General features: G+C 39.5%; 1 protein-coding gene across 1 annotated transcript in view; it reads left to right on the top strand.

The window, feature by feature from the left end:
• ACADSB (acyl-CoA dehydrogenase short/branched chain) overlaps positions 1–9,348 on the top strand; it is a 39,314-nt gene extending 29,966 nt beyond the window's left edge. Inside the window, exons 8-11 of the mRNA XM_061186039.1 lie at positions 2,808–2,897; positions 3,816–3,953; positions 6,004–6,103; positions 6,833–9,348. Coding sequence (XP_061042022.1) covers positions 2,808–2,897; positions 3,816–3,953; positions 6,004–6,103; positions 6,833–6,903 — 399 coding nt within the window. The 3' untranslated portion in view covers positions 6,904–9,348. The remainder of the gene's footprint in view (positions 1–2,807; positions 2,898–3,815; positions 3,954–6,003; positions 6,104–6,832) is intronic.
• Positions 9,349–15,906: the final 6,558 nt, after the last annotated feature.

The raw sequence follows: 15,906 nt of genomic DNA, 5'->3' as shown, positions 1-15,906 counted from the left end.
ATTCTGAAATTTTTAAAATTAAGAATAAGTAACATTCTATTGTGTAGTAAGAGTCTCTATAGATAATAAAAGATTTGTTGCTTAGTGTTTTGCATGTGAAAATCAGACAATTTTTTTGATATGGCACTTAAAATGGCAACAATTAAACAGATACGTATGATGAAAACTATTCAATTTTTTACCAAATTTGCCCTTATAGCATATGAAATTTTTCTATTAGGTGATATCAGTTATTTTCTAGAATCACAAAATGAATAAAGTCTTTGGTTTTATTATGAATTATTTCATTTTTGTAATGTATTTATTTTTAATCAATGAGTATCCAAAATTCAAAAACTTACAGCTTTTAGATTTTGAAGATGTTGCATATATTAGCTCTTTGAAGTATTTAAATTGTAATTGTACTCTAGTTTTTTTTTTTTTTTTTTTGCTGCTGTTAATTTGCTAACAAAGTATTCTCAGATCAAAACTTAACCCATGTTTCCCACAAAACTAGATAATAGGTCAGTAAAGAGATCTGGCTCGTCTGTTCTTTTTAAAGTTTTTCTGTGATTCAACTTCATCAGATATGACATTAAAAACTACAACACTGGATTTCCTTGTTCCCAGACCTGTAAATAATTTAGATGTCTGGCAGTAAATGCACAGCCTGGGCTTTAGTCTAATTACTCCAAGTTATCTTATAACCTAATTAAAAGTTAAGGTCAGAAAAAAAGAGAAAAAGGTAAGGTCTGATAGTTATTATTTCTTGGTTAATACTGTGGATGCTTTTTGGAGAAAGAGGCACATGTAACAGTGAACTGGAGGCATCCAATCTCAAGACTCTGTAGTTGTAAAGAATTTAGTTTTTCAGTATTTATAGTGAAAACATTTTACACTGTTTTGGAAAAGGCTGTTTTGACTGACAACTGATAATTACAATTTTTGTGTCAATATACCATATCGTTGGCATATTGTAAACTTTAGTTATAAGGGTTTAATGACATCATCTTCTCTCATAGCCAAAAGTGCAGTGAGTCGCTGTCTCACTTTAATTTACTTTTGGGGTTTTGTTTTGGTTTGGTTTGGGTTTTGTCCTTTAATTTTTAGTGTAATATTCCAGTCTCCAGAAAGTTCAAAATAAAAGGCTAAAGGAAAATTTGAATGAACACTAATGAAATATTGATAAGTTTGTGGGCATTTCCCCCAAAAGCTTTCACTATTGATTTTTCTTTTCCTTTTTCTAAAACCCACATGGTTTGACATAATTAGATAGTGATTTTTTTTATTAGTTATCTATTTTATACATATTAGTATATACATGTCAATTCCAATCTCCCAATTCATCCCACCACCACCCTCCCCTTTCCACCCTTGGTGTCCTTACGTTTGTTCTCTACATCTGTGTCTCTGTTTCTGCCTTGCAAACCAGTTCATCGGTACCATTTTTCTAGATTCCACATATATGTGTTAATATACAATATTTGTTTTTCTCTTTCTGACTTACTTCACTCTGTATGACAGTCTCTAGGGCCATCCACCTCTCTACAATTGACCCAATTTCGTTCCTTTTTATGGCTGAGTAATATTCCATTGTATATATGTACCACATCTTCTTTATCCATTTGTCTGTCGATGGGCATTTAGGTTGCTTCCATGACCTGGCTATTGTAAATAGTGCTGCAATGAACATGGGGTGCATGTGTCTTTTTGAATTATGGTTTTCTCTGGGTATGTGCCCAGTAGTGGGATTGCTGGGTCATACGGTAATTCTACTTTTAGTTTTCTAAGGAACCTCCATACTGTTCTCCATAGTGGCTGTATCAATTTACATTCCCACCAACAGTGCAAGAGGGTTCCCTTTTCTCCACACCCTCTCCAGCATTTGTTGTTTGTAGATTTTCTGATGATGCCCATTCTAAGCGGTGTGAGGTGATATCTCATTGTAGTTTTGATTTGCATTAGTGATGTTGAGCAGCTTTTCATGTGCCTCTTGGCCATCTGTAATTAGATAGTGATTTAATGGCTACCTAATGTTAGAATTTAGAAACAATTTCTAAGCTTGAGTCGTTCAATTGTTACGGAGATTAGTTTGCAATGAGACAGTCCAGCTAAAACTGTCACCACATCCTGATAAGTTCTTGAAATGTATAAACTGATGTTTTTACCAGCTCCTCTGTGCAGTTGTCCTCAACTCTGGCTGTGCATTAAAACATTAAAGAGTTTTTAGAATGCTGGTGTTTAGGCCACACTCAGCACCACCCACGCACCCACCCCCACCCCCATTATTGAGCTCCCCGAGGTGATTCTCATGTGCTGCCAGGGTTGAGAAACGCTGCTCTCTTACGTTCTGATGCTCTACCCACCAAAGCTCTTGTTAATCCTGATCATATACAAAAGAAGACCAGAAGTGACCTTGCACACTTGACTTCTAGAAGGACTAGAGGCAGCTACTGTACAGTCTTTGAGGCCAGTCTTTGAGCAGAATTTCTGAGGCTCACTTTGTGCCTGGAGACTCAAGCTTAAGGGAGAAGAATCCCAAAAAGTAACCTTGGGTGCATGAGCACAGCCACACCAGGAGATTTAGCTCCTGGAATCAAATGTGCTCTTCTTCACAGGAAATTACTCAAATTTTCTCCCAATTTCTAGAACTTAAGTTCTATAAATGCAGTGGATGAAGGTCATTAACGTTAGACCTCACCGTCTCGGTATCTCTAGTCCTTTCCCTACCCCAACTTTTCAATTGGCCTGTAAAAGCATTCATAACTTGAATAATTAAGAGCATAAACTTATAAAAAATAAGAAATTCTGATTTTTTTTTTTAACAGATGCTGGGACTGGCTCAAGGATGTTTTGACTACACTATTCCATATATTAAAGAAAGGGAGCAATTTGGCAAAAGAATATTTGATTTTCAGGTACATAATTATTACCATCTTTCTACAGTGCTGTGCTCTCCCTCTCCCCATTAATGAAGAGCTTCGTTACAAAGCTGTAAGGGAATCCCCTCGGAGATTTTAATGGGAGAGGAAGGAATAGATCTTGGTGCATATACCTGTGACTGCCTTGACCTTCTCCAGGGGCAGAGCAGTAGTCCTTGAGGCCTGGCTATGGCATGATGCAGGATCCCTTGGTGAGCACTTGGGAGCTGCCTCCTCACTGCTTCAGAGTTCCAGGGCATGGGGTCTGTAGTCAGACTTCCTGGGTTCAAATCCTTGTTCTTTGTCTTACTAGCTTTAGTCCTTGAGCAAGTTACCTCACCTCTCCAAACCTCAACTGCCTCATCTGTAAAATAAAGATAACACTCTGTACCGTCTAGGGTGATTCAGAATCAGGTAAATGTTTTAAGTGTTTGACACATTATTAAAAATAAGTCAAATTTTTAAACCTAATTTTGTGATCATTTATTTTTTAAATCTTGGCAGTTGTTAACAATTACCTGAACTTTGAAATTTTTTAAAGAAGCAATACACGTGGTGGTTTATTTTATTATTTATTTATTTATTCATTCATTCACTCATTTATTGTGGCTGTGCTGGGTCTTTGTTGCGGCGTGCCGACTCAGAAGTTGCGGCATGTGGGATCTTAGTTCCCCGACCAGGGATCGAACCCGGGCCCCCTGCATTGGGAGCGCAGAGTCTTAACCGCTGGACCGCCAGGGAGGTCCCTGTAGTGGTTTATTTTAGATTTCAGATCTTAAACTATTTTTGCAAAATGAATGTGAATTTTTGGACGGGTATATTTTGAATCTGTCAGTGTTCCACATCCAGGCAGGACTTTGACAATGAGCTGCTTTCGGAAATCACAGTTCTCTACCTTGGGCCTGAATGTTACAGGGGCTCCAACACCAAGTTGCGCACGTGGCCACCCAGCTAGAAGCTGCAAGATTACTCACATACAACGCTGCAAGGCTTTTAGAAGCTGGAAGGCCATTCATTAAAGAATCATCTATGGCCAAGTACTATGCATCAGAGGTAAAAAAAAAAAGAAAAAAAGTATTTATTTTTTTAAAGATATTTACTTATTAACCTCTTCATTTAGAAATGTTGGTTACGCATTTGTTTTTCAAGTAAAATAACATGAACTTTCTAGTTCCTAAACCAGAAATGCAAAAAAGTAAAGCTGCCATAAGGAGGTGCTTTGATTCTGTGAGGCCTCCATGTTTTCATAGGCTCTTAGGTGGAAACCCAGTCACCCAGTTCAGGTAGAAGGCCCACCGAAAATCCCTGGATGAGCCTCAGCTGAACGATGGTTGGGACGAAGTGAATGCCCTGGAGCTAATGTGAAATAAAAATGCCCAAGAAGGGACTGTGCATGTGTTGATGCTTCCTGCTCATGCATATGCATCCTACATGTAACACACTGGACTCTGGTGGAAACTTAGCCTCGTCACTGGGCTGCTCTCTCCCAGCTTCGGCAGTATGTCTTAGTCATTCCCTGGCTTCAAATATTTATTTAACCTCTTCAGCCCCCAGATTTAATCTTCTGCCTCAGCCTCCCTTCTGAGTTCCAGACTAATAGATCCCGCTTCCGCTTTACCTCCCCACCTTCCCCCGACCCCAGTCGCAAACCTGAGTCCTCTTGACACCCTCCTTTCCCTCATCCCCCAGTTGAATCCATCCTCAGTTTTGAGGATTCAACCCCCTAAACATTTCTTGAATTTGTTTTTCTCTCCCTTCGTACTGCCACCTGTCTAGTCCAAGCTGTGCCGTTTCTTTACCAAACCACTGGAGTCACCTTCTAACCTCTCGTTTTCCCCTGTTGCTTTCTCCCATCCAGTGTCCCTTTTCAAGGTGTCCAGGAGGCCATGCCACTCTCCAGCTTTAAACCCTTCAGTGTCTCCTCACAACAAATGGGACCTTTTTATTTGTTTCCTATTGCTACTTTTAACAAATTACCAAAAATTTAGTGGCCTAAGACAGTACAATTCTATTATCTCACAGCTCTGGAGGTGAGACGTCTGAAATGAGTCTCACTGGGATAAAATTAACGTGTCAGCAAAGCTGCCTTTCTGGAGGCTCCAGGGGAGAATCCATTTCCTTTTCTTTTCCAGCTTCTAGAGCCAACTCTGTTTCTTGGACTCATAGCCCCTCCCTCCGTCTTCAGAGCCAACAGTGTAGCATGTTCAGATCTGACTGCTCTCTGTTTCCCTGGGCACATCGTCTTCTCTGCCTCCCTCTTTCCTTTATAAGGACCCTTGGGATTACATGAGACCCACCCAGATAGTCTGGGATCATCACCCCATCTCAAGGTTCTTAACTTAATCACACCTGCAAGTCTCTATGCCATGTAGGTGATGAACATTTACACTTTCTGGGGATTCTCCTGTGGACTTTGGGGACCAGTACGTTATACAAACTGCTCACCATCATGTACGGCCCGCCTGCCCCCCATTCCCTTTTTACAGGTCATCCCGATCCCAGCCCATTGGTCCTCAGGCCCTTGAGGCTGACGAACCCATTTTCCCCTTGGAGCCTTGCCACGTGTCATTCCTCAGCTTGAAATGTCCCCTAACTCATCCTTTAGTTCTCAGCGAGGCTGTGATTTCCTCACCTATCCCCCATCTAAGTCATGGCAGCTTCCCTAACAGGCTCTTCTCTTGCCCCATACAGTTTTTCAGTTTCGGTGATTGCAATTCAGTGTCTGTCTCTCTGAATGACCAGCAGGACCAAAAGGGCAGTGAGTGACTGGCCACGCCTCACCATTGTGGCTGACAGAGTGGGTGACATAAGAAGGCCCTTGATTAACATTTGCTGAGTAAATGATACCTGTCGACAAGTATGAGTCTAAACAAATACCCTAATTTTCTTAAGAAAATAAGAATCTTGTGAATTAATAGGATATTTTACATAAATGGTATGTATAGAGAATGGGACTAAGGAGAAATGCTAATTTATAAAATGACTTCAATCCTTCCAACTGCCAATAACAGTGAATCCATGTTACTAAGAATATTCTACAAGAATGTTTGTAAGGCATAAGTTATGTGGCTTCAACATGTGATTTACTGCTGCTTTTTGGTAGATTGCGGGCCGAATAACTGGCAAATGTATCGAGTGGATGGGGGGAGTAGGCTACACCAAAAATTACCCTGTGGAAAAATACTTCCGAGATGCGAAGATTGGTAAATAGAGTTTTTACCTTTATTTTGTTTTATTTGACTCTGTAGGTGTTTTAGGCTGTTGTATCTGTTTGATTTTTTTTATTACTGGTACATGGGCAAAGACAATTTTAATCTCTTCAGTTATTATGTTTATTGGCTCTCCTTTTCTTGTGGCTGGGTTTTTTTCCCCTACTTCTTCCTTCAAAAAAATAGATTTTTATATATATATTTTTAAAACATCAAATTACCTTTTTAAATGCCTCAAGGCCTCTGAAGGCCTTTCACTAAAACCACAACAAAATCTACTGTCTTAATTTTTATTTTACTAAAAATGTTAATATTTTCTATTAGTTTAATGCTGTTGTTTGAAGCTCAGTTCTAATTTTAGACTCTAAGTGCCTACCCAAGCCTGAGCGTTCCGCTGCGCCACTGCCAGGTGGGAAAATAGAAACAGCAGTTATGAAAGCTGCCTGTTCCTGAGGAACCATCCAGGCTTGTGTGTTGATAGTTTAGGAACAAAAAACTTCAACTGTTTAATACTGATTCTGGAAATCTGTAAACCAAATAGAAAATTGTTATCCCTTAGGCAGAATTACCTTGTCAAATAGTACCATATTCAGGGGACATTGGACAGTGTTCCTGGTAAAGTTTTACAGTAAATGCAGAGGTAATGTTTGCAGAGCTGTTTCTTGTATAGACTCTTAACCATGGCTCCACTCCTAATTGTTCCTTTTCTCCCCTTTGTTTAAGGTACAATATATGAAGGAACTTCAAATATCCAGCTGAACACCATTGCAAAGCGCATAGATTCAGAATACTGACAGCCACGGGAGGGGGACCCCTCCCTGGTGTCACTGGTGTAAAATTTTAAACTATTGTGCCTTGTTGGGGGCTGCATTGAATGATTTTATTTAGGCCCTTCACCTTGGATCTGGAGGTAGACCTTTCCTGTCTCCTCTTTCCAATCTGCTTAACTTAGGCGCAGAAAATCATTTTTAAATTTTGGGAAGAAATGCATCCATATTTTCTCCAAAACTATTTTTAAAACTCTATATGCATTATTTTAGCTTCAGGGTATACAGAATTTCACTCTATTAGAATTTGGAAAAATAAAGACAATATAAGTATTTCTTGCAGACATGGGTATTTTATATCCCTGTCATTGTGCATCAGTCAGAGAGATGTTTGTGATAGTTGGCAATTCTATAGAAGAAATAGATTCGATTCTAAGTTGCTAAACTAGGTAGCAACTGATAAAAATTTATTTAGAAAAATCTAAAAGTTTTAGTTCTGAATATCTGAAAATGAGTGGAAAATGAGGGTATAACTCTGTAGTTTATATAGTCGAAGAAAGCATTTCAACAAAGGAAAGCAATATAATTTGTTACTATAATTGACCAGTATGAAAGGTGCATTTCATTATGGTTTCAGTAGATCATTTTAAAAACAAGTCTCTACGTTAGTTTTCAAGTATGAAGTTTAAATGATTTGGTTTAATAATTAGAATATACTCACTATTGTAATATTCATTTTTTTCTGTCTTTAAATTGAATACTGTTTTCTCAAACTTAATTATTGAGCTTTATCATGAATAGTAATTCAGAAATTATATTTTGGTTCAGTGATTCTCAAGAGGAGATGTCTTGTCCCCATAAAGAAGTGTATTAAAATCTTGTAAGGAATGAGGGATAGAAGGGAGCTGTAGAGTTCGAAAAGCATATTTGGTAATATAAAAAATGACATTTCTGGGAAGGCAAAAATAAATCTGTTGTTTTACAGTCAAATTATGGAAAGGCAAAGCTCAACATAATATACGGCTGGCGATGCCATTTCTTCAGTATCAGGGATTCTCAATCAGAAGAGACCTTGTACGGTACAGGTCCTCAGTCCCCTCAGGAGGGAGGACGGTGAAGGGTGAGTGTTTTACATTTTCTGGAAGGGGGCGCGGGTTAGAGAAGTTGGAAAATGTTTCAAGGCTCATACAGTTGCTTAAAGTAATCACTGCTGTCAAAAGGGAAGCACTTTAGTACTTTAATGAAAGGATAATGTTTATTAAGAAAACTTGACATTTTCAAAGTAATTTTGCTTTGCGCATTCATGTTCATTGAATTGGGTTAATTTCTATAATGGATACCATAGTTAAATATTCAGAATTGTGTAGATACAATTGAGATAGGAATTACATTAAAATATTAGGAAGAAATACGGACAAATTTAGACCTTAGATCAAAAGAGATAAAGTCTACTTGATTTTCAGATAGGGCTGATGGAAGCCAGTCGTTCAGTGTTTTAGAACAAAAAGACAGTAATCTGATAAGGAAAGTAGGGGATGGAGGAAATGCCCTAAAGGGGGGCTTGGACATCTTTAATTTCTGTGATTATGTGAGAGAGGTGGACTTTTCAGATAACGGAATAGAAGCCAACGTTAGTAAAAAGAATCCCAGCTTCCTCCTGTAGAGTTACAAACACGTGAAACTACAATAAGCCTCCTTCAGATTAGCAGCATGAGAGAGGCTCCCGTGTACATCTAGACCTTGAATTTATAGTTCATATTGATACAGTTCTAATTGTGTGTATATTTTTTGTGCAGGTTCACAAATAACAGTTGAAAATTAATTATGTATTGTAATTAATATCTGTACCTGCCTTCTTCTATTAGTGAATTGTGTTATTGTACCATTTACCAAAGAGGGTGTTGTGGGTTTTCCCCAGAGTTCTTCCATTATAGCTTTTCTTAATAACCATGACTTTGGCGGTCTTGAGTTTGTGTCTAGTGGAGGACAAGCTTGTTTACCTCCTGAAGCCTGTCATTACTGTTTGTTAATTTGAGGATAGGGCTGTCATGGGGCTCAGAAGGAAGAGACTTGAACACAAGCAACAAGTCGTATTTGTGTGGCAGAGCTGGACTCAACCCAACTGCCAAGTTAGTATTGTTAGACATTTCACTTTACAACACAAAAATGAATTGGTGTCAAAGATTTTAGAATTATGGAAAGCTAAATCTAGAAAGAGTTTAGAGAACCATCCAGCCAACTCTCTCATTTAAGAGTGAAGGATTCATATAGCCCAGAATACTTGCCCAAGGTCATCCATCCAGGGCCAAAGATAAGACAAGGATCCAAATGTACTAGGTCCCAATTCAGTGCTCTTCCTACTGTTTACTACTGTCTCTGTTCAACAGGTTTTGGATTTCATCCTTGTTATGTTTCAATACTCTATTGATTTATTTTAGGTTTAACTGATAAAGAATTAACATTTCAGAAGTGTTAAGATTGATCAGTGTCGTTACTTACATACATTAATCACCTACCAAACACACTGGCTCTCCTAGGATGTAGCTGGTATGTCAAATGTAAAGATTATTGTGTGTGATCACTTGGTTTTATGATTATGATGTGTTTTAGTAAATGCACTAGTTATATCCTTGCTGATGTATTTTTGCTGATCTTTCATAAAGTGAAACTTTTGTTGTAATGGTACGTATCAGACTGTAATCAGTGTTACAAAATCAGTATTCTATGGAGAATGAAAAAGTAAAGCACTAACTGGAGACTTTTGCTACTCTAATAAAGCAAAATTGTTTGTTATACATACAGAAGAAGTAAGAAAATAATGTAACCTTCCTGCAAGATAGACACAACACCTCTGTTTACCAAGCTGATAGCCTGACTCTCATGTAAACCAATTTTGTTTGTTTTCAGGGAAGAGGTCTTATAATTTAACGTTAAACTCTTGATGCTAAATACAATTTTGCCAGAGGGACTCCCTTTTTTTAAAAAACAAAATAAGCAGCTCTTCGATAGAGAGGTCACCTCTTTTGAGCACATTTTCACAGCATAGCTCTTCTCTAGCTGATACTTATTGCCCATGTTTATAGTAGTACTTCTGGAAATTTTATATTGTTGAACCTTTTACTCAGTAATACGCTATTGTCTAACCTCATAGGAGATTTCAGCCTATCTGTTCCCCATTATTTCCTACATTATTTTAGAAATCTAGATATTAGTCCCTGTTTTCATTTGTCATTCAGCGACCTGTGCTGAGCAGTCACTGTGACCAAGGGCCCAAGGTGCTATGGACTCCAAGCTGCCATGCTACGATGAGTAAGACCAGATTCTTATCGAAATGTATTTATGTCAGGTGTCTTTTTTTCTGTTCTCATCGGTGTATCCTCACACATAGAAAACCACCAAGGCCAACCCTATGCAAAAGTATTTCTTTAGATCTGTTAGAATGATAAAAATAGCACTAAGCTCTCTTGAGCTATTATCATGTGCCAGCCATTATTCTATGCTCTTGACACATAGTAACTCACAGCCCTATAGAGTAGGTGCTCTTGTTAGCCTATTGTAAAGGCAAGGAGACTGAGGCATGAAGAGAGAAATAAATTGCTTATTGATACATGACAGAAATGATTCAAACTTGGGCAGTCTGGCTGATGAAGGCCCTCCCAGATTCATTCCTTTGGGTCTTTAAGGTTTGTTAATTTTCAGGAGTCTTCTGGTAAAATGCCACTGCCAACTAGCCCTTTATTAGCTAATAATCCTTCAGGGATTGTTTCAGATCTTTTCAAGCAGAGAAGCTAGCTGAGAACATGGCGTGTAAAAGAAATAAATAGGTGTGGTGGGAACATCTGTGTTCTCAGAGAAAGAATGGGAGAGTAGGTGGATAGGGCAGTAGGAAGATGCAGTACAGCAGGGGTCCCCAACCCCTGGGCCATGGACCGATACCGGTCCTTGGTCTGTTAGGAACAGGGCCACACAGCAGGGGGTGAGTGGCAGGTGAGCGAGCAAAGCTTCATCTGTATTTATAGCCGCTCCCCATCGCTCACATTACCGCCTGAGCTCCACCTCCTGTCAGTATTATGGTGAGTTGTATAATTATTTCATTATATATTACAATGTAATAATAATAGAAATAAAGTGCACAATAAACGTAATGCACTCGAATCATCCCGAAACCATGCCCCCAGCCCCCGTCCATGGAAAAATTGTCTTCCACGAAACCAGTCCCTGGTGCCAAAAAGGCTGGGGACCGCTGCAGTAGAGGGATGAGAAAAGTACTGAAAAGGGAACTACGGAAATACCCCCCCACCAAAAAAAATCATCTCCATCACGGCCATCAAAAAGCCACCCTGAGGCAGGAAGAAAGACAAGCGGGATGCGGATCTGAGTGGGTGGCTGTAGGATGTTTGCTTTGCCGTCGCTCGTATGGATAGCTCACATTATAAAGGGGAAAAAACCTAACTTTACAAAACTTTTTTTTTTCAAAGAAATCATGGTAAGTGTAAAACAGAATAAGGCAGGAATATAGCCAAACATAGTAGGATTTATAGGTATAAATGAGTTAAACTCACCTGTTATAAATAAAAGATGTCAAGATGGCACAAAAGGAAAATTTAAATCCCAGCTACATAACGTTAGAAACACCTAAAAAAAAGCAGCACAAGAAAGTTGAAATAAAGAGAAGGAAAAAGACCATACAAATGCTACTAAAAGGAAAGCAGGAACAGCAATCAGAACTGAATTAGGGGCTTCCCTGGTGGCGCAGTGGTTAAGAATCCGCCTGCCAATGCAGGGAACACATTGCCACGAAGCAACTAAGCCTGTGTGCTGCAACTACTGAGCCTGCACTCTAGAGCCCATGAGCCACAACTACTGAGCCTGTGAGCCACAACTACTGAAGCCCGCATGCCTAGAGCCCGCGCTCCGCGACAAGAGAAGCCACTGCAATGAGAAGCCCGCGCACCACAACGATGAGTAGCCCCCGCTCGCCGCGACTAAAGAAAGCCAGGACGCAGCAACGAAGACCCAACGCAGTCAAAAATAAATAAATAAATAATTTGTTTTTTTAAAAAACTGAATTAAAGGCAAAAATAATTTTAAAGGACAAAAAAGGATATCTCATAATAAAACAGGAAGACTTCACCAAGAAGGTCCAATAGTCATGAAGTTTATGTCTCTAACAACGTAGTTAGGAACTATATACAACAAAACAAAAAATAAAAATACAGTGAAAACATTGACAAAGCCATAATCACAGCCTCTGACTTAGAAATCGACAAGTCAAGTAGGAAATGGTAATAACAGATAGAGAGGGATTGGGTAGCATAATTAACAAGTTTGATATATATAGAGAGAGAGAGAAAAAAAACTTTCTTTTCAAATGCAAATGAATTGTCAAATTCAGAATTTTGCCACAAAGGAAACTTCTACAAATTCCAAAAAGACAGACAGGCAACATTGACTATACACAATGAGAAGTAAATAACCAAAATCTAGGATGCAAAAAAGCTCATCATAACTTTAAATAACCTTGGTTAATTGGAAAATAAAGATATAAATTACAAATTGTCGATAAAAGTATGGGAAACTGAGCTGTTTTAGTCAGTGCTTCTGGGAGGATGGGCAAGAAGGCACGTCAGGGACTCTAAGGACAGCATAGTTTGTAGTAGTGAAAAATTAGAAATGGCTAGGTAGGAGAATATATAAATCACGGACATACACACTACGCAATCCTGTGCAGCAGTTTAAAAGAATAAGACCCATGTTCTGAGGTTAAATCATCACCAGCTTATATTGTTTAAGAAAATGACAAATCACATAAGATTTGTGGAGAACAGTACAAATCTATATATTTCTGTAAGTCCAAGCATGTATATAGATTCTTAGAATAAATGGGAAAATACAGTCGTCACAATGAGGGCTGCGCTGGGAGTGGGGGCCAAGAAGATGGCATGAGAATCGTTGGCATCATCTAGATTGTTTGAATTTTTATAATTTTATAATATTGTGCAATTGTAATAAAGTAAATATAATCTTGTGTAATTGAAAATAAAGCTGTGTATAGGGTTATGGAAATTTTTCACTCTTGCGCATCAATTCCCCTTTAAGCAATTTTTCTGCTTTTCTCAAATGGCCACAGCCACGTAGGCAGCTCCATTCGGCCACACGGGAGACAAGACTCTGACACAGAGAGGACAGAAAAGGGGTCTGACACCTAATCCCATGAAGGTTTGACCTCTGTGGGTAAATAGCACTGACCACGTTGAAAGACCCTCCCACGAAAAGCAGTGTGTGTCTTGCTTTGCTGAGCGGGGACTTCCCCGGGTTGGGTTGGGCGCACTTTTCACACTCGGGTATGAACTGGACCATCCGCACTGGCCTTGGGATTAGCATCTTGTCTTTAGTTGTAATTTGATTTTATGTGATTCAGTGTGAGGTATTCAAACATAATATTTTCTTGGACAAGAAAAAAAAATTTCAAAACATCTCAAGGACCCAGGTTTAAATTGGGCGGGCAAAACTAGGGCCTATGACCTGCAAACTAGATTTTTTTTTTTTAACATTTTAAATGGTATATAAATATATGCGTAATCTCCTTAATTTTGCCTCTTGCGCACGAGGCGTAAAGAAAAGTTTGCCAGCCCGTGATGAAAGTGGTGCCTCCTAAGTCCGCTTTTACTCAAGTTGGTCAGTCTGGGTGTCACACCAAAAACAGAAAAGACCTCCCCTAGGAACTCGGGTTACTATTATTCTCTCTGAATTTCATTTGTAGCCTATCTAGCCTGATTGGCTCCTTGCTTCAATCTACAGAAGTGCTCGGGTCTCCCCATCCTTAAAGGATAAGCTTCCGTGAGCCGCTGCTGCGTTCTCCCTGCACCAACCCCTCGTACTCATCGCCTGATCCTTTAATCCCTTTTTGCTTGGCGTTCACGTTTGTCAGTGAGTTTAAACCATGTTCTTAAAGTTATCTTTTTACCCTTAACTCGTGGCTGATTATATCCATTCCGAACATAGCTTTGGATACCCCACTTCTAAGATTCTGCTTCCTTTGCTTTTTGACAAAATGTCTACTTTTGGCTGACTCTTGGTTTCTTTTCCCATAAGTGGAAATTCTACCATTGATCAAGATTCTACCATTGCACCTCTTCTATCCTCCATACTAACGTCCTCACTGTGTTTTAGAATAACTTCTAGTCTTAAAAGTGCAGACCAGGGACCACCGGTCCCAGAACTTCCTCGTCATTAGGTATGATGTTTATTTTCAGATCTCCTCCAGAAAGATGTCCAGCCGCCTCTTGGAAGTTTATGTCTAAATTGCAGGAGGATTAAGGTAGGAGGTTGAGGTCTAGGAGACAATGTAAATAGTTACTAGTGGTATAAAGACAGGTGAAGGTCTTGGGAACAGTGAAACAGCCTTCTCCTGGGCCTTCTGCCCCCATAGCACCAGAGCTCCTTGTAAAAAGGAAGATTTCCTGATTTACCGGTCAGATCACTGGGCCTGGAATCTGCCTATGTCAGAATCCCCCAGAGCATTTTCATCACATACTAAAACTTGAGTAGTGTTCAAGGGATTCCAGCCCCAGAGTCCATGTTCCTTTTCAACTTCTGCAGCGCCCCAATATAGCAGGAACGACTAAGCAAACCCAGAACTCCCCAAACACCCCACTTGCTTAGAGGGGCAGAGTGGAAGGAGCGGGCAGGGCACCTCCCCCTCCCTTCTACCAAGTCCAGAGGTGACTCGCTCGTTGCAGGTGACCAGTCAGTCTTCTAGGGCGCTAGTGAGAAGCCTTGCTCCAGCTAGAAGCTGTGCACCTAGTTCTGTGGGACCAAAAGCAATTTTGGGCAATGTGTTCATTGCAATTCTCCCACCCCAAAATAGGAGACTCGGTGGGGCTTGCATTAATGAGACCTTACCTTTGTTAGCAAGAGTTAATGAAGAAACTACTGATGAGATAAATCACCTTAGGTTCGGTGTTTTTAAATCTAATAATTTCTCTTAGAGAGAAATGGATTTTTTCCTCTTGGAGATATAAACACAATAAAGTAATACCAGAGTTGTAAGGTTTTGCACCTTTGCAGGGTTGGGGAGTCTGGGGGGAGCACATCTGGTTGAGTGGACAGCTTCTGTGAATCCCTTGCATTATTTTGCACTCAGTCATACAACAGAAACCTATCACTGTATAATGTATGTACAGTTCCTTTGCACATTAATACTCCATCTTTTCAACCCAATTGATTTTTCCAAGTAGACAAAGGCTAAGGATATACTTATTGATTGCTGCTATACTCATTTTAAGTGTATTTTGTAATAAAGGGCATTTTTGAGACTGAAACAACACTGCACTTGTCCAATGAGCAAGAAGTCTTGGGAATTACTCAGATTGAAACGTACCAACATTAAAAGCTGGCTAGATTCATCTGTACCATTTTTCTAGGTTCCACATATATGTGCTAATGTACGGTATTTGTTTTTCTCTTTCTGACTTATTTGTAGAGCAGGAATAGAGATGCAGATGTAGAGAATGGACATGTGGACATGGGAGGGGGAGGGGGAGTGGGATGAATTGGGAGATTGGGATTGACATATATACACTACCATGTGTAAAACAGATAGCTAGTGGGAAACTGTATAGCGCAGGGAGCTCAGCTCAGTGCCCTGTGATGACCTAGATGGGTGGGATTGGGGGGGTGGTAGTGGGAGGGAGGTCCAAGAGGGAGGGGATATATGTATACATATAGCTGATTCACTTCGTTGTAAAGCAAAAACTAACACAACGTTGTAAAGCAACTATACCCCAATTAAAAAAAAATTTATACAAAAAAAAAAAACTGGCTAGATATAGAAAGGCATGGATGTTGTTTTTTCAGCATTAAAAAATGTAGTCTCTGTTCATCTACTGTCGTGTTCTAAGAAGGCATCATTTGGTGGACATTCCTGCTGTCTTGGGGTTAGCACACTTCTCACTTCAGTTGACCCTAAGTTTATACAAATGTTTACCTCATTCCAGCAGGTTTTTTGGTCTGAAATTTCTACTGGGC

The sequence above is a fragment of the Eubalaena glacialis genome, chromosome 1 (assembly GCF_028564815.1).
Source record: "Eubalaena glacialis isolate mEubGla1 chromosome 1, mEubGla1.1.hap2.+ XY, whole genome shotgun sequence".
Lineage (NCBI taxonomy): Eukaryota > Metazoa > Chordata > Mammalia > Artiodactyla > Balaenidae > Eubalaena > Eubalaena glacialis.
This window is presented reverse-complemented; position numbering and strand designations above follow the sequence as displayed.